The sequence below is a fragment of the Halichondria panicea genome, chromosome 6 (assembly GCF_963675165.1).
Source record: "Halichondria panicea chromosome 6, odHalPani1.1, whole genome shotgun sequence".
Taxonomy (NCBI): Eukaryota; Metazoa; Porifera; class Demospongiae; order Suberitida; family Halichondriidae; genus Halichondria; species Halichondria panicea.
This window is the reverse complement of record NC_087382.1, coordinates 3,308,903-3,328,871: the sequence shown is the minus strand read 5'-3', so window position 1 is coordinate 3,328,871 and position 19,969 is coordinate 3,308,903. Positions and strand designations below refer to the sequence as shown.

Sequence of the window (19,969 nt, the reverse complement as noted above, 5' to 3'; positions counted from 1 at the left end):
GTGGGAGGTCTGTATAATTATACTTGTATGGTGATTGAGTCCACCATGACTTGATGTGATATGTTACTGATAAGTTTGGATGCATGCTGCATGGTTGGGTTAAAACAATCTAACTGCATGCTGCAAGGGAAATATCAATTATAATTATAGGCATCTTACATGTACATAATTATTATTACATGCAACTTGCATTGGAATAAGAATGCAATTAATTATGGCCCACTAAACTACATTTTGTACATGGTATAGAACAAGACGGTATATCATGGACTTTGGTATTTTGAAACACCCAGTTTGGCAATAATTATAGCTTCAGGCCATTCATTACTTTATTAAGAAATAATACCAAAAGTACAACACAATTATCGATGATATGTATCATATGCTTTTACATTTAAGCTTCTAACAGGATAGCTATTTCCGACAGCTGGACCCTTATCCTAAAGAATCACATGGGAAGTACCGAGTCTACCCGTATATAGGCCAGATAACATACAAAACAAATGACCATGCCAACATGTGTGCTTTCAAACTCCCCTAAGTGCATGGGATGTGCAATCACTAAGACACAATATTTAAAGAGCTTGTTTGACTAGCAAAAGTATAGAAATAAAGCCATTAAACAAGTAAGTTGCAGTTACTATAGTGTATATGGATGCATGCATTGTACAGTATAGGTAGATGTAACCATTCTTGAAGCAGAATAATTAACATGCCAACAATCATCTCATACAATCTCAGATATGCTGTCTAGAAGTATTCTAGTGCTACTGTCCCTAGCTACTGTTACCAGGAGTGAGCACTATCACATTGTGCCAGTGGATTCAACCGATTTGTGTCATGACTATCGAAATGGAACTTGTTTCACTCTCGAGCAGCTTGTTCAAACAGACCTGTTATCTTGTGGAGTCAATCTCACCTTGAGCTTTCTACCTGGAGATCATGTGTTAACCCAGCAATTATTGATTCGTAACTTCTCACATGTGCAAATCACTGGCCAGAACACAAATAGATCTATAACAGTAGTTGGATTCCATAGCAATAGTACGATACTTTTTGTTAGTATTATTGAATTGAGTATTGAAAACTTGGGTTTTGTTCAAGCAAATTTTGGACCACAAAACTTTGATCAAAGTGTCATCATCATCGACAGTGCCCACGATGTCTCTATCAAGGACTGCTACTTTATGGACTTTGTATTACTCAATCAGGTGGAAACCAGCATAGTTAAGATTGCTAATACTCAAACTGCAACAATTGAGAGCACTCTCTTTATGAACAACACTGGTCACACACTGCACATTGAGGCTGATGATGTGTACATAACAAATAGTGTGTTCACTAGAAATGATGGAGGTGCAGTTTACATTAAATCAAACAACGCACTGATCAACAACACAGAGTTCAACTACAACAGTGCTGAGAATGGAGGAGCAGTAAAAGTGGTATCTGGTACTGTAGTGATCACTTGGTGTAACTTCACAAATAACAAAGGTTCTGAGTTTGGTGGAGCCATTGCTGTTGTCTCAAGCAGTGTGTCCATCTCCAACAGTGAGCTGACAAACAACAGAGCTTACTGGGGTGGTGGAGCGATTATTGTTGGCTCAGGCAGTGTGTCCATCTCCAACAGTGAGCTAACAAACAACAGTGCTCACTATAGAGGTGGAACCATTTTTTTGGGCTCAGGTAGTGTGTCTATTTCCAATAGTAAGCTGATAAACAACAGTGCTGACTATTATGGTGGTAATGGTGGAGCGATTTATGTTGAATCAGGTAGTATGTCCATCTCCAACAGTGAGCTGACAAATAACAGAGCTCACGTTGGTGGAGCAATTGATATTGTCTCAGGCAGTGTGTCCATCTCATCCAGTGAGCTGACATACAACAGAGCTGACTTAGGTAGTTCGATTACAATTTTTGACTCAGGCAGTAGTGTGTCCATCTCCAACAGTACGCTGACAAACAACGTTGCTAAAGAGGGTGGAGCAATTGATGTCTTCCAATCTTCCACCTTAATCATCAACAACACTGACATTACTAATAACATAGGCAGTTTGAACATTTCACAATCAAATGTAACATTCACTGGAATGAATATTGTCAGTAACAATGGTCGTCCCATTTATGCTTTCAATAGTCGAATCGAGTTTAATGGACCTACAACACTCAGTAACAATCGTGGTGTGTTTGGTGGAGCCATCAGCGCTGACCAGAGTCAAATATATATTAACACGGAAGGAATAATCATCACCAACAACACAGCTACCTACGGAGGAGGGATATTTATGAGAGAGAGTATACTCATTGTAAAAGAGCCAATAAAGATCTATCACAACACAGCACACCAGGATGGTGGGGCGATTTATGCATATTCTAGCAGAGTTGAGTTCCAATCAGTGCCGATCGTAGGTGCATATGGTTATTCACTTCCTCCAAATAAACAAAGTGGGATTGCTCACAACATTGCTGAGAATGGTGGAGGTATTTATGCAGTGTCTTCAACTATTAAACTTACTCAATCACACGTCAACATTGACTCAAACAGAGCTAATGCTAGTGGAGGTGGAGTGTATCTACAACAAAGTTCCAAACTGTACCTATTTAAAGAAAATAAAGAAAGTAAGCGTGGAAATGGATTTTATGTCAAGTTAATGATTAACAAAAACTTGGCTCAGTACGGAGGTGGAATATTCATGGCAGATGACACACAAAGTGATACCTGTAGACGAGGGGCCACAGAAGATGATGCAACTCAAAACATTTTTGCTGACTGTTTCATTCAAACAATTAAATTGTATGGGGATCACTATCAAAAAATGTCTCAAAACTCTTTCAACACATTCATGACTAACAACACAGCTACCAGGTCAGGAGCAGACATCTACGGAGGTTTGTTGGACAGGTGTACAGCAAGTCAAAATGCTGAATATGATACTTCAAATGGATCTGGATTGGACTATATAAATAACACCATAAAATCCTCCACCAAATTATCAATCTCCTCTAGGCCTGTTCAGGTAATTTTTTGCAAAAATGACTATAATATTATTTCTACAAGAAAGGGACACACATTTAGAATCAGTGTTATGGCTATTGACCAAGTTGAAAATCCAAAGAATGCCACAATTCGCAGCTCTGTTATCACTACGAGTGGAGTTGGTCGTCTTAAAGAAGGACAGGCTGAACAGAAAGTTGGCCATCAGTGCACAGAATTAGAGTACAATGTATTCTCACACGACAGCTCTGCTCAAGTGGAACTCTATGCCGAGGGTCCATGCAACAATTTGGGAATCTCCAAACAGTTTATTAATATTTCTTTTGAACTCTGCACATGCCCTAGTGGACTTCAGCCAATTCAGTCCGATATTGAGTGCAAGTGTGACTGTGATCCAGACTTGCAACTAGGATATCAGATAACAAATTGTTTTGAGGGAAATGGATCCATAACACTGGAAAGAAATAACAACACATGGATAGAAGTCATAAATACCACCAATGAAACAGGGTATGTTGTTAGCAGCTGTACACTTGACTATTGCGTACAAAAACCAGTCAACATCAGTCTCAGTAATCCTGACGAACAATGTGCCTACAATCGAAGCGGTGTCCTGTGTGGAGAATGTGAACCAGGACTCAGTCTTATGTTGGCTACGTCAAACTGTAAAAAATGCTCTAATCTTTACCTTCTTCTACTAATACCATTTGCGCTGGCAGGCATATTGCTAGTTGCTTTAATTCTCGTGCTCAACATCACTATAGCAACTGGAAATATTCATGGCCTCATTTTTTACACCAACATAGTGGCTGCTAATAGAGCAATTTTCTTTCCTAGTTTAAACAACTTTTTAACAGTTTTTGTATCATGGGTGAATCTTGACCTAGGAATCGAGGCATGCTTTTATGATGGGATGAACTCTCAAGGAAAAGTGCTCCTTCAACTTATCTTCCCAGCTTACTTGTTTCTTCTTATGTTTCTTATTATAATATTGAGCAAGTACTTTGACTCATTTGCAAAGCTCCTCTCCAACAGGAACCCAGTTGCTGCCCTAGGCACACTCGTTCTACTCTCTTATTCTAAATTCTTACGGTTTATCATTGCTGCACTACAAAACAGGGTCTTGGAATATCCCGATGGATCCACCAAGACTGTTTGGCTGTACGACGGCAATGTGCCATACTTCACTCCCAAACACATCCCTCAGTTTTTTGCTGCTGGTATTATCCTCATTGCGGGTGGATTGTTCACTGTACTGCTCTTTTTTGGGCAATGGTTACCACGCTGTTCAAAGGTTATGAAATGGACTAAGAACACAAAGTACACTGGCTTCATGGATGCATACCATGCTCCATTCACTCCCAAGCATCGCTACTGGGTGGGACTGCTCCTCTTTGCTCTAATTGCTCATAATCTAGTAGTTGCCATGGCTCCAGACACGTCTCTCCCTGTACTATCTGCTGGGTGTATTGCAATCGGACTGATATCATTGAACAACCAAGTACACAAAAAGCAACTTAGTAACTATCTAGAAACATTATTTCTGCTTAATCTTGGCATTCTATCCTATGGCACTTCCTACGTTTTTGAAACACACCGACAGCAAGAAATGCTGACTATTATTTCAATGTCTATAGCTTTCATTCTCTTTGTGACAATCATCAGCTACCATTTTCACCACTACGTACTAAAAAAGACCAAAATATGGCTCGAGATAAAGAATGTCGTTAAGAGTATCAAAAGGAACTTACAAGTAGGTGTTGCAGATATTAGACTCCGACGAACTAACAATACCCGGGAAATGTATGATCTGGTAATCAATGAGAATGATGAAGATGATTTTCTTGAAGCAGTAGATGATTATGAACAAAGAGACACCTTGAACCCACCTTACACTGATGGAGCTGTGGAAGAAGCTGACCCTGATCGGTACATCACTCCTCCCATTATCAGACCAGCCATGAGGTCGGACCAGCTGAGACTATCCTACATGGATGAACTAGCCCCCCTCACCACAGAGGACTACAGAAGACCAGCCCCTCCCCCTACAAGAGTAAACCATCGCCCTGCTGTTACACACACAGAAATCGCCCCCACACACAATGAAGTGTGAACTGCCTTATTTAGCTGAGGTGTAAACATTATACCCTTTATATGCAACCTTTATGTTTGTAGGCATTAAAATTACAAAATGTGCAATTACTATGTTTAATATTGATCAATGTATGTGACGTTGGCTTTTATTAATTCTGGGCGTGCCTTAATACACCTGAGTACTGCAATTGTTACTAGAGACAGGTTTTTTTGTAGAAACAAAGTATGTATACATGTATTAGAAATTATGATTTTTGTACTGAATTATATACATGTACAATAATTATGTTGGCTAACAAGACATGTTACTATCGTCAAAAGAAGACAAATATTTTTGAGATTATTTGTCTGCTTGTCTGTGGTTACAACATTGCTGGTAGGATTAAGCTTGGTGACGAGTATACCTGAAACTTGTGATTATTTTATTGGAATACATGTTTTTGGATTAGTATATATAATAATGGATTGCTACCGTTCTAAGCTTTACAATCTGACAAAACAGGACAATTATTATAGTAATTTAATAATACTTGTATATAAGGATATAGTCATCCTCATGATAAGTTCGTTTAATAATAATCTACCATGTTCAAAATTGCTCCAATGTGATACTCAATGGAAACTCCAATAGAGTTCCCTTCAGCTATCAATTACATTAATTTGATTCAGGCTGTACGATAAGTTTATACCTACCACATGCACAGGCCATAATTATAGGCCAATAGCTGATTAGCCAAAACATGAAAAACACCTAAATGATGTAATGACATGATCAAAGTACAGATACAAAAATAGGACTATTTGCCTATAATTTCTTCTAATAAATAATAAAATAAAATAAAATCGGAAGAAATAGACTTCTTGCCTATAATTATTGTCTCTCAAACACTCTTCTCTGTTTCTCCTGAGGAGCTCTTCCTCAGCAGTGCACAGTCCATCACCGCCCGATCACTCTCAATGAAGAACTTGTAGTGGAAGAACGTCTGATGATCTTTCTTAGGGTTGTACATATAGTCCAGTCGATGTAGGTCACCACTGGATACGATACAAATGATATGCACCATCCAACGGAACCACTGGGACAGTGCTTCTGGTTGAAATTCCTGTCTTTGAGTCTTAGCTATATTATGTATTTGACACTGTAGGTGTGAGTCTTGAGTATTTGTCATCTTTCCCACCAGGTACTCCTGTGTGAGTGGATATAGTCATCGGTCATACAATTCAATTTGTCGATTGGGCAGTGTCCGTAGAAAATATAGAGCATATAAAAAAATATTAGTATGTCATTCTTGTGTAATATCGTACCGGCCTGCATGATAGTATTTTATGCATGGGTATATGAGCAGAGAAGAACTGACATGCTCAGCACTGCATGCCTATAATTAATTACTGAACACACGCTCCGTGAATTTACTTAGCGCCCTGATTTGTATCAAACAATTGGATACACACAGACCTATATATGGAATGAATTGCTCACCCAGCGATTGGAATTTTATTTAGCTATCAAGTGCTTCAAGATGAACGTACCAAATGATTTCCTAGAGTATAATCTCTCTATTGACTATTATAACAATGAGACGTATGATTGTCAAGAAAGTTTATCGCAATATGAAATTAATTCCAAGTTGATATTGGCAATGATAGTGCTGTTTTCTCTAGAACTTCTATTCAGTATCATCGGACTGGTTTTAAACATTGCTTTCATCTGTCGAAAGAAGACCAATTTCCTCGTGAGATTATTTGTCTACTTGTCTGTTGCTACAACATTGCTGGTAGGATTAGCAATAGGCTTAGTGATGATGTCGAGTATACATCGACCTGATCACATGTACAGATGTAGAGTTAGTCTACAAGTCTCTAGTGAGGGATTAGGATATCTAATTTGGATTTCTTCTGCTCTAAGCTTTACAGCTTACTCCATCTTGCTATGGAAACTATGTGCTCAAACGTGCAGCTGCTGTATGAGAAGACAGCCGTGTTGTGTAAATCGTACACCCAAACAACAAGTGATACTGGAAGTGGTGTTCCTGCTCTTAACAACTGTTGTGCCTCTACCGTTTATTGGATTAGATCGAAGTGGTGTAAGTGCGGCCTCTGTAATCATTCCTGCAGCAACGCTCTTAACTTTGATTGGTTATGTATTTCTACTTGTTTGGTTTTGTGTTTGAAGGAAACTAATTGCAAGAAGATGTACTTCATAGTTACTATATTAAGCACTGCTTATTTTTTCTTATCTCTGCGCAAAAGATACCAACATTGGCCTGATCATAGTAGTCACTTTATCAGCTATTTACCCCTACTGTGTGCTTGGGTACATGTGGTACAGTTTCCGTACTAAGCGTGGTCAAAATGTTGACAACCGAATACAAGTAGATGATGGTCAAATACAAGTAGATGGTACGAATCTAGTAACTGTTCATCCATTGACATGGTTCAGCCTGACTACCACGGATGCAGCCGTATGAACAGTCTCACAAGAGAAGAACTGGCTATACTTTATGTATTCTCAGAACTAATAATTACTGCTATTTAGAATTAGATGATGTATTATACTATATTTGAAAGTCAAGATGTCAATATGCTTATTGAATGCACATACACAAATAAACAACTTTATAAAACACAGTGATGATTGTTAACAGTACATCATTCTATCTTCCAGGAGCGTTGGTCTTAATAAAGTTATAAGCAGCCTGTAGGGGGAGAGGCACTAGTCACTGAGGGGGGGGGAGGTGTGGGGGTGGTAGAATGAGTGAGGGGGAGGAAGGTGGTTAGGTGTGGGGCGTGGATTAAGAACTCAGAATTTTCCCACTCACTTTATATTCCAGCAGTCCACCAGGTCTGCAATACATTTCTTGAGGTCTGCAATTGCTGTCTTGAAAGTTACCGATAATACTAGCCTCTATCTCATGGTCAATCTTCATGTCATCTTTTCCTGCCTCCTCTTTGGAGTAAAACGGACATCCGAGTAAAACCAGGTCCTTCAGTTGCCTCAACTTTGACCTCAGCGCATCTTGCTCTGCCTTATATATACGCCTGAGTAGTTTGTCTAACAGAACGTGCATGGTGTGGTTACAACATTTGTGTATAAGCACACCACATCAAGCTGCATATGAAGGTTCACACCACATATGAATACATGGCCATTGAGGCTGCCAACTATACTGTTTGTGATCTAGCCACTTCAAAATCTCCCTATATAGCATATATAGCAATCTGTGCAAACAAGCCAATTTCTTATATTACAACCACTGTTGGTCTGCCCAAAGGGTGACCACCATAAAACACATTTCACGTGCACTGACTCGTGAGATATACTTAAACGCATGCCCTATATGTATGATCATGATGTGCACTGGGAAATAAGTTCATAATCATAGCAGTTGAATACACACACTCAAACACATAAAATAATGTTCTCACATTCTTTAAATTTCTGTCTTGAAGTCCATGTAGGTAGTTCGACGAGGAGTGGTGATACGAATAGTCCTCTGGGGAACGAGTACATCCAACAGGTCAACCCATGTCCAGCCTGTGTGTGTGTGTGTGCATGTGTGTGTGTGTGGGAGGTGTGAGAGGTGTGAGAGGTGTGGGAGGTGTGGGAGGTGGTGTGAGTGTGGTGTGGACAGAGATAGAACTGCACTGCATGGCAACATCCTAAAAGCAAGAGGTTCAAATGAGCAGTTATAGCTAATACAGTGTTTGCATAGTTAAAGATGGGATTTGTGCTGCATATTTTATTTTAGTTTGACAGATATTATGATGTGTTTCTGTTCCCTGTATGTGCAATGTGCATATAATTATGTGTGTGTGTCTAGTGCATGTGGGCATATCCTATATAATAGTTCTTTGTGTGTTTTAACTTCCCTTCCTTAATTGCCAAACTATATAGAATTTCAAAAAACTACCTGGCAATGATCTGCATGTGAGTGCAAACAGAGGTTCAATTATGCCATCACTGTATACACTTAACCCTGCATGATGTAGAATAAAGTGGACTGGCTTCAAATATTAAACAGTTGGCAACAAAATGGTTATCAAAATGGTTATATGGTTGCAAGACCTGACTTTATGCCATGGGATATAGAATAGAATCATGTTGCACGATTTCTCAGATCATGCACAGCACTATGACTATTATATCTACATAAAAAGTTATGGCACGCACACACACACACACACACACCTGAAGCAGTATTGATGCAGGAACTCTCTAAGAGATATGTTGTTGTGGTCGTAGTATAGAACGTTGGAATGAGAAAACAAGCAATGCACTGTAACAAATCTATTATTATATTAATTGTTAGTTACCAGCTATAGGCCAGTACAATCATATACTTTTACAGTATATACTAAGATAATTATAGGGGGACATAAAACAGGGCCTCACAGGTAGAAATGATTCTCAGGCTGTTATACGTTGTATACAGCCACTGTGGGGGTCTGTACTCACCAAGGGGGCACACAGGGGACCTGATGCATTGAGTGCATCATGCATGTGATGTGTTACTGAACATAATGGAGAAGCCTCGATGTCTTAACAGTCCAACTGCTGCAGGTAAAAAATCAAAAACAACAATTTTGCACTGCATGCAGTCATGTACTTAATGGCATTGTCAATAATAATGCAATAAGCTTGAAGTAAGGATGCATTTTGAAGCTCTTGTGTAGCCTATATTAAATGGTATTAGGGCAGGCTATAAAATGGCAGATTAAATACTGCATGTAGATATATTCCCTTGGGTATTTTCTCAGGTTAATTCAGTTATAATTATAGAAAGAGACCATAATTTGACTTAAAAAAGCAATCAATTAAGTATACATGTATCAATGACATGTATTGGTTGTATCTGTATACCATATCTCATAATGTGCATGCATGGGGGGTCTGAGGGGGGTCTGAATGTTTTTACAAGTATACACGTATAAGTTTCCAAACAGGAAACTCCCAACAGCTGGATTTTTTAGTTGATATAAAAGAAGAGCGCTTGCTGACTAGCAAAAGTAGGGAAACAGAAACTGAGAGTGCAGCGCCCATTAAACAAGTGAGTTGAATAAATTATAATCTTGATCGTCGTAACTATAGAGGTACATGGAGCGCTTCTTCATACTTGTGTACCTATATAGTAATATAATTATTGTACCTATATGATATACGCTAAGACTGTGTAACTATATATGTAGTGTGCTGTGGCCTCAAATATAAAGTGAACATTGATATTTAGCACAGCAGCAGACAGCAAAACCATTCTCATGAATTATTCAAGCTAGCCTTGAATGTTAGAAAAGTGAGCCTCATTTAAACTATGGGGATACATGTAGGTACCTCAACAGTGCTTTGTTTCCAATCCATTAGCAGTTTACCATCAGCTTTATATATTTATGGTGTGCATGTGCAATGTACACATGCAGCTATTTAACTATATATATTCTGGGAGCATACCAACAATCATCATCATATATATGCACATGCATGCAGACATGCTGTCTAGAAGTGTTCTCAGCTGGTTAGTGCTACTGACCCTAGCTACTGTTACCAGGAGTGAGCACTATCACATTGTGCCAGTGGATTCAACCGACTTCTGTCATGACTATCGAAATGGAACTTGTTTCACTCTCGAGCAGCTTGTTCAAACAGACCTGTTTTCTGGTGGAGACAATCTCACCTTGAGCTTTCTACCTGGACATCATGTGTTAACTGAGCAGTTATTGATTCGTAACTTTTTACATCTGCAAATCACTGGCCAGAACACAAGTACCACTGTAGTTGGATTCCATAGCAATGGTACGATACGTTTTGTTAGTATTACTAAATTGAGTATTGAACGCTTGGGTTTCGTTGGACCACAAAACTCACATCAAGGTTTGATCATTGATGGTACCAATGATGTTTACATCAAAGACTGCTACTTTATGGACTTTGTATTACTCAATCAAGCAGAAAACCACATAGTTAAGGTTACTAATACTCAAACTGCAACAATTGAGAGCACTCTCTTTATGAACAACATTGGTCAGGCACTGCACGTTGAGGCTGATGATGTGTACATAACAAATAGTGTGTTCACTAGAAATGATGGAGGTGCAGTTGACATTGAATCAAACAACGCACTGATCAACAACACAGAGTTCAACTACAACAGTGCTGAGAACGGAGGAGCAGTGGAAGTGGTATCTGGTACTGTAGTGATCACTTGGTGTAACATAACAAATAACAAAGCTTCCTTTGGTGCAGCAATTGCTGTTGTCTCAAGCATTGTGTCCATCTCTGGCAGTACGCTGACAAACAACAGTGCTAACTATGGTGGTGGAGCGATCGGTATTGCCTCAGGCAGTGTGTCCATCTCCAACTGTACGCTGACAAACAACAGTGCTTTCCGTGGTGGAGCGATTAATATTGGCTCAGGTAGTGTGTCCATCTCCAACAGTGAGCTAACAAACAACAGTGCTGTCCAAGGTGGAGCGATTAGTGTTTACTCAGGTAGTGTGTCCATCTCAGACAGTGAGCTGACAAACAACAAAGCTGACGATGGTGGAGCGATTTATGTTGACTCAGGTAGTTATGTGTCCATCTCTGACAGCATGGTGACAAACAGCAGTTCTGGTGAGGGTGGAGCAATTTACGCTTTAAGATCCAACTTGATATTTAATAACACCAACATTACTAATAACAAGGGCAGTTTGAACATTTCGCAATCAAACGTAACATTCACTGGAAGGAATATTGTCAGTAACAATGGTCGTCCCGTTTATGCTTTCAATAGTCGAATCGAGTTTAATGGACCTACAACACTCAGTAACAATCATGGTGTGTTGGGTGGAGCCGTCAGCGCTTACCAGAGTGAAATATACATTAACACAGAAGAAATAATCATCACCAACAACACGGCTACCTCTGGAGGAGGAATATTTCTGAGAGAGAGTACACTCTTCGTAAATGAGCCAATAAAGATCTATCACAACACAGCACACAAGGATGGTGGAGGGATTTATGCATATTCTAGTGGAGTTGAGTTCCAATCAGTGCAGATGGAAGATGCAGATGGTCAGCCCCTTCCTCCAAATAATCAGAGTGAGATTGCTCACAACATTGCTGAGAATAATGGTGGAGGTATACATGCAATATCTTCTACTATTAAACTTACTCGATCATATGTCAACCTTGACTCAAACACAGCAAACGCTAATGGAGGTGGAGTGTATCTACAGCAAAGTTCGAAACTCTACCTATTTAAAAATAATGGAGAATTTAAGAATGTCAATGTATTATATGTCAAGCTAATAATTAACAACAACTTGGCTCAGTACGGAGGGGGGATATTTGTGGCAGATGATACAGATAGTGGTGCCTGCAGAGTAGGGGCCATAGAAACTGATGCTACTCGCACCATTTTTGCTGACTGCCTCTGCTTCATTCAAACAATTAAATTGCATGGGGTACTGGACATCAATTCTCCAAACTACTTCAACACATTCATGACTAATAACACAGCTACCCAGTCAGGAGCAGGCATCTACGGAGGTATGTTGGACAGGTGTACAGTAAGTCAAAATGCTGAATATAAATCTTCAAACGGATTGGACTACATAAAAAAAACTGTCAAATCCTCCATCGAGCCACTATCAATCTCCTCTAGGCCTGTTCAGGTGATTTTTTGTCAATATAACTATGTTTCTCCAAAAAAGGGACAAATGTTTACAATCAGTGTTATGGCTGTTGACCAAATTGGAAATCCCATGAATGCCACCATTCGGAGTTCTGTTATTACTGAGAGTGGATTTGATCGTTTCAAAGAAGGACAGACACAACAATCAGTTGGCAATCAGTGCACAGAATTAGAGTACAATGTATTCTCACAAGACAGCTTTGCTCAGGTGGAACTCTATGCCGAGGGTCCATGCACCAACTTGGGAATTTCAAGACAAATTATTAATATTTCTTTTCAACCCTGCACATGCCCTAGTGGACTTCAGCCAATTACATCAGATATTGAGTGCAAGTGTGACTGTGATGCAGACTTGCAACAAAGATATCAGATAACAAATTGTTTTGAGGAAAATGGAGCCATAACACTGGAAAGAAATAACAACACATGGATAGAAGTCATAAATACCACCAATGGAACAGGGTATGTTGTTGGCAGCTGTACACTTGACTATTGCGTACAAAAACCAGTCAACATCAGTCTAATTAACCGAAACGAACAGTGTGCCTACAATCGAAGCGGTGTCCTGTGTGGAGAATGTGAACCAGGACTAAGTCTTGTGTTGGCTACATCAAACTGTAAAGAATGCTCTAATCTTAACCTTCTTCTACTAATACCATTTGTGCTGGCTGGCATATTGCTAGTTACTTTAATTCTCGTGCTCAACATCACTATAGCAACTGGAAATATTCATGGCCTCATTTTTTACGCCAACATAGTAGCTGCTAATAGAGCAATTTTCTTTCCTAATTTAAACAACTTTTTAATAGTTTTCGTATCATGGGTGAATCTTGACTTGGGAATCGAGACGTGCTTTTACAATGGAATGAACTCTCAAGTAAAAGTGCTTCTTCAACTAGCTTGTCTTTCCAACTTACTTGTTTCTTCTAATGTTCTTAATAATTATTTTAAGCAAGTATTGTAGCTTATTTGCAAAGCTCCTCTCCAACAGGAACCCAGTTGCTGCCCTAGGCACACTCGTCCTACTCTCTTATTCTAAATTCTTACGGTTTATCGTTGCTGCACTACAAAACAGGGTCTTGGAATATTCCGACGGTTCAACCAAGACTGTTTGGTTGTTTGACGGCAATATGCCATACTTTACTTCCAAACACATTCCTCAGTTTGTTGCTACAGCCATAATCCTCATTGCTGGTGGCTTGTTCACTGTACAGCTTTGCCTTGGACAATGGTTACCACGCTGTTCCAAGGTTATGATATGGACCAAGAACACATATTACACTGGCTTCATGGATGCATACCATGCTCCATTCACTCCCAAGCATCGCTACTGGGTGGGACTGCTCCTCTTTGCTCTGATTGCTCATAATCTAGTAGCTGCCATGGCTCCAGATACTTCTCTCCCTGTGCTATCAGCTGGGGTTTTATCAGTTGGACTGATAACATTGACCAACCGAGTACACAAAAAACAACTAAGTGAATATCTAGAAACGTTATTTCTGCTTAATCTCTGCATTCTATCTTATGGCACCTCCTATGTTGTTGAAACAAACCGACAGCAAGAATCACTGACCATTGTTTCAATGTCTGTAGCTTTCATTCTCTTTGTGACAATCATCAGCTACCATTTCCACCACTTCATACTAAAGAAGACCAAAATATGGCCCAAGATAAAGAAATGTGATAAGAACTTGAGAACTGGTGCTGCAGACAAAAAGAACCGACAATCTAACAACACCATGGCAATGTATCAGCTTGCAGCCAACGATGACAATGAGCAACTTAAAGCTGAGCAAATAGATATTGAGGACCCACCACCTTACACTGATGGAGCAGTGGAAGAAGCTGACCCTGATCGTTACATCACTCCTCCCATCATCAGACCAGCCACAAGGCCGGACCAGCTGAGACTATCCTACATGGATGATCTAGCCCCCCTCACCACAGAGGACTACAGACCAGCCCCTCCCCCTCCAAGAGTCAATCGTTGTCCTGTTGTTACATACACAGAAATTAGCCTCATAAAAAATGAAGTGTGAACTGTCTTATTTAGATGAGGTTATAAACATAATTATACTTTTATTATTATGTACAACTTAAAAATAATATTTTGTAGGCCATAATTAGTTTCCATCAGTTACTGTAATTGTTTATAATTATGTTACTAGATATGTAGAATCAAAAATGGTTGTGTTATATGATTTATACTGATTCCTACAAATGTTGGCAAAGACATAATATATGGCCTTTGGGCCTCCGTTAGTTGCCATGGATACCTCTGTCTCAGACGAGGCTGGGGGCTTTTTTCTTCCGCTACTGCAAACTCTCGACATTTTCTGAACACATTTTCTAGATACAGGTAGAGATGGTTTTTTCTGGTGTTTTGAAACGTGTTTGCTTCATCATAGTAACCTGCTCAAGATCGAAAGTCAGCCAGTGCAGCTTTCCTGTTGGTTAATTTGAATGAGGAAAATAGAACTAGTGAACGGATGACTGGACACGCTCTTGTAAGATGGTTGTGTGGGGATCAGTTCCAAGTCTAGATCTGATTGTCACGTCCAGATTCCATTCCAACCGTGCTCTGTACAGTGCTCTTTGTGAGTCCCATTTCCAAGCAAGTGGTGGAGTCCGATTTCAGTTCCAGACGTTGGGCATACTTGAATAAGTTCTTGGCTTTGAATTGATACGACCAGTAGATAACGTTTGGTAGGTATCGTCTGATCTTCCCTTGGGGGTTTGTAAATACGAAGTTTTGAATTTAACGTATGGAGATATGGAAAGGAGTTGACTTCGATGGGCTAGTTTGAATTCCTCCTCGGCAAGTTCATCGAGTATTTTGCCCGTCATTATACCAGTATATGGAGTGCGGGAACAGTTTGAATCAAGGGCTCTTCTTTAACCTCAACATTGTCTGCATATACACATGTCTCTTGTGTATCTGTTGCTAGTTCAGTTTGTTCAATTTGAATGCACATTTTAAAAGAAGGGTTTTGATGGATCTGAGCATAATTTGTACGCAACATTTTTCATGCAAACAATACCATTATTATGCAATAATTTTGTGATACCACGTGGGATTGCATGTATCCATCACTGAGATCGTCAGGTAGAGCATCCGTACGAACATACCAGAGTAGCCTCCATTATCAGGGGTCTGATCACTTCCATCCATTTCAAGTTGAGACCCAGGCTCTTCATTTACTGGAATGAGAGTGTGGAAATGATCATCATGTCGTTTGTAATGAGACATGTACAAAGCTTTGTCACACTATATAGGAATAGACACTTTAGATTTATTTTCTGCACGTTCTTTAGGAGCCACGCATTCCACAGGAGAGAATAATCCACAATATACCTTTGTATTTCGCTATTGGTATAATTATTATAATGAGAACGTTTAATGAATGTATATTGATACTTTGGCTAATCGGTTATTGGCCCATTCATGGCCGCTGTGTTATACTTATTATCCTAGCATGTATAAATAATAGTTAAGATGGACACTGACAAAACAGTGTCTAACTCATTTAGATACTAGTGCGCATGCGCAAACCGCTTGACTACAATTACAATTACTTGACAACAGAATATTAGGTATACTAAGTAAATTTGCATGCAGGTATACTAAGTTCCATGGTATACCTGCTCTGAGGCACTTTTCCCATGTACTACTATAGTGTCTAATATAATACTATATAATTATACTCACTCAAAAAACACAGCAAAAATCTAGTGATAATGGCTCAATTATCACTTAAACAAATATTCCCTCTACCCTCTGATTGTTCCTGCATGTGCATATGTTTTACTGCTTCCGCACCTCACCCGAAGATGCTGACAATGGAGGAACAGACTACATACATGTAGCTGCCTTAAATATAGCTTACTATAGTAACTATAGCCAATCAACAGTATAGGATTCAGTTTGACTAGCTATACTGTCACTCCACCAACAGAAGCCAAATTGTATTATATACAGAAGCCATTAATTTGTAGTGCTGCTACCTCCTACATTCATGGTCCATAGTCTTAGTCTAGCTGAAAGTGTTTGATGCAATGTACAATGAATAAATTCAATGCATTGGCTATAATCAGCGTTAACCTGTGTGGTAAATGTATCGTCTAGCTAGCCTGAATCGAATTCATGTAAATAATCAAGTTGCACTGCGACTGCATGCATGAGTATCACATCGGAGCGGTTCTGAGCATGCATGGTTTCAGAGTATGAAGGACTGAAATGCTCAGCACCTAAGGCCATTGCAATGACATTAATGTTTCTGTGCAATATTAAATGCAAGGAAGGGAGATGAAATTAAATCTCATTACTCATTATCTATTAAAATTCCACAAAAAAAACCACTAACACAGCAAAATAAAAAAACATATAAAAGGTGACTGTGTTAGTTATCTCGTGACTCTATAGCCTGTTGGAGCTAGGGTTATGCCAGATCCTCCATTAGTTGTTGCACTCAAAACAAGCCATTCTATCAGCATTTTTACAAATGGAAGCTGTAGCTCCATGTGACAGAGTATGTGACACAATAATGAGTAATAAGAAAATCAGCTGATTGCATGAGGGAGGCTGATGACTGTGATGAGCTCTGGCTGACACAAGGAATTTTATTGCAATCGTATAATTACTGCACACATGCATGCTTTGTGAATTACCTATAGCACTATAGTTACTAAGTACTGTGATTGGTATGTCATAGCAACTTGATACACACGGTGCTGCTATATGTATGGAATTGTGGGATAAAAATCACTTCACCCACAACATTCAAATAGTACGGTGGCCCTGAGAGCTACTTGCAGTTGACTTTCGAAGTAGATAGTTGGCTTACCTATTTAGCTTTCGAAGTAGGTAGTTGGCTTACCTATTTAGCTTTCAAAGTAGGTAGTTGGCTTACCTATACCTATTTAGCTTTCGAAGTAGGTAGTTGGCTTAGCTATTTAGCTTTCGAAGTAGGTAGTTGGCTTACCTATTTAGCTTTCAAAGTAGGTAGTTGGCTTACCTATACCTATTTAGCTTTCGAAGTAGGTAGTTGGCTTAGCTATTTAGCTTTCGAAGTAGGTAGTTGGCTTAGCTATTTAGCTTTCGAAGTAAGTAGTTGGCTTACCTATACCTATTTAGCTTTCGAAGTAGGTAGTTGGCTTGTACCTAGGCCTATACCTATTTAGCTTTCGAAGTAGGTAGTTGGTGACCTTTAAACTAAACGGAATGTGTTCATTCCAATAAATGCCCATTTAAATCTAGCTACTTAGTGCTAAACGCTTTAGCCTTGCCATGGTGTTTGTGCTGTGTTTATACTGTAGAGAATGTCAGCATGCAGTGCTCCAAAGTATGTAATATCCTTAGCAAACTCTTGAAGTCTTGCAAGATGTTGCAGTAGCCTGAGACAGAGTTGAGTAGGAAAGGTAAGGAACTGTTGTTACAAATTCCCCTTCCTCTCCCCACAAAAGTAAATGTAAGCCTTACATCATAATTTATAGTATCTAACATGAATCTGCTGTGCTTGTATAAATCTTATAAATCGCTGTGGGTGGGAGGAGGGTCAGCAGTACAGGTATACTGTTTGTAATCGTAGATCTTTGTCTTGCAGGTTATTACTGCTTGCTTCGAAGCACTGTATGCTGAGCACAAGAACATACAGGATCTAAGAAGGAACGAGTGAACAAATGACATTCAATGTGTATTAGAAAATCTACAGTAGTGCTAGTGTGTGCGATACTGTTACATGTTTCAGCTGAACCACAGTGCTGATATAGCATGTTCTCTGTGTGTCATTGCATCCAATGATTATAGAGTACAAGGGGGTATTATGAGACCTCTAAATGTGTCTGACCCCCCTGTCTTGCAGTAATCTTGAGGGAGCTAAATAGCCTGTTCACTAACTATTATGGTAAATATGCTTTGCATGTAAGCAAAAAAATTAGTGACAGTGCTTTGTTTGCAGCTAGTGTTCAAAGTGGTTTGGATATTATGAGACAGGGGGGGTATTTACGAGACACCATTGCAATTAATTAATTTTAACGCTAATTGGCTGTTCTAACATATCTGGAACTTTTTGATATTAAAATATAGTGATTATTTTGCCTATAAAAACAGTTACTCCTGTTTTAACTGATACCTAGTGAAATTTACTACAAACATTTGGCACCCACTTAAATTTGGTCAATAAAAATGTTTTTTCCAATTAAATTCTGTACTTAAACAAACTATTGTGGTATCTCTGTCAACACAAGCATACAACTCCAAATTTCTTTTAGAAAAAATACTAGAGTGGTAGTGCTATTAATTAACTGCAGACAAAATAGCTGAAGCACTCCTGTTTTAAACAGCTGTCTCATAATTGGTTCCATCTCATAATACCCTCTTCTACTCTAACACACAACAAAATAGTAAATAGTCTACCCTAGCCCTACGTATGAGCCTCTTTCACAAGGCCTCAAAAGGAGAGGAAGAGTGGCCTGGGACCTGGCTTGTCCCCCGGCCCCGCCCACTTCTCTCTTGTAGAGCTAGAGTTTAAAGGTCACCAACTATGGTTATAAAAAGCCAGGTTTGGTGCGTAGCAACAGAAATTGAATTTGTGCGAGCTGGACAAGCTGGAGAGCTGTGAGAGACACCAGTTGACAGAAAAAGATAAGAAGACGGCTTCAAAACAATGAAAAACTTAGTAAAGCTTGTGAAACGCTTCTTGAAGATACTGGAAAGAACAGACAAGTAAAAAGAACCTAGAACTATGCTAGAACTGACTGCAACACAACAAGAAGAAGAATGAAGCTCTGTGGTGGAGTGGAGGGGGTATAGAGCAGACTGGACCGGCATGGAACCTTAAAAAACTCAATAGAAAGTGTCAAGCGACTGCTAAAGTGTTTTTGATGCTTCCTGGCCCCCCTTGCCCATGCCCAACTGGAAAAAGCAATACAAAGCAACAGTGGACATGGAAAGAATGGATATTGACTGAACAAACTATTGCATTCTGTGTTTTTATAATGTTTTTGTCATCTTGTCACTTTCACTAAAAATTTCATTTCAACTTTTGAGAACTTCTTGCAAATTATTTGTCACTTCCTGTAGAATATGCGTCCATTTCCTGTAGAATATGTGTCCACTTCCTGTAGAATATGCGCCCATTTCCTGTAGAATAAGTACTTTCTTGTAGATTATGCTTCCATGTAATCTACTGTTTTTAGCCAATCAGATCAA

The 19,969-nt window shown here is 39.3% G+C and overlaps 2 protein-coding genes and 1 long non-coding RNA gene across 3 annotated transcripts; 2 read left to right on the top strand and 1 right to left on the bottom strand.

Annotated features, from left to right (window-relative positions):
* The first annotated feature begins 547 nt into the window (after window positions 1-547).
* LOC135336920 (uncharacterized) lies at window positions 548-5,307 on the top strand. The gene is made up of 2 exons (XM_064532798.1): window positions 548-626; window positions 742-5,307. The coding sequence occupies exon 2, from the start codon at window positions 744-746 to the stop codon at window positions 5,106-5,108; it is 4,365 nt and encodes a 1,454-aa protein (XP_064388868.1). The 5' UTR covers window positions 548-626; window positions 742-743; the 3' UTR covers window positions 5,109-5,307.
* Window positions 5,308-7,649: 2,342 nt separating this feature from the next.
* On the bottom strand, window positions 7,650-8,323 carry LOC135336989 (uncharacterized). The gene is made up of 2 exons (XR_010394991.1): window positions 7,909-8,323; window positions 7,650-7,809 (listed from the first exon to the last, which is right to left on the bottom strand). It is a non-coding gene; the product is annotated as an uncharacterized LOC135336989 (long non-coding RNA).
* Window positions 8,324-12,390: 4,067 nt separating this feature from the next.
* On the top strand, window positions 12,391-15,021 carry LOC135336945 (uncharacterized). Its single transcript, XM_064532822.1, has one exon. The coding sequence runs from the start codon at window positions 13,689-13,691 to the stop codon at window positions 14,796-14,798; it is 1,110 nt and encodes a 369-aa protein (XP_064388892.1). The 5' UTR covers window positions 12,391-13,688; the 3' UTR covers window positions 14,799-15,021.
* The last annotated feature ends 4,948 nt before the right edge of the window (window positions 15,022-19,969 follow it).

What these genes read in the sequence shown, in the direction of transcription:
- LOC135336945 (XM_064532822.1), top strand. Translation starts at nt 13,689, where the DNA reads ATGTTCTTAATAATTATTTTAAGCAAGTATTGTAGCTTATTTGCAAAG.
- LOC135336920 (XM_064532798.1), top strand. Translation starts at nt 744, where the DNA reads ATGCTGTCTAGAAGTATTCTAGTGCTACTGTCCCTAGCTACTGTTACC.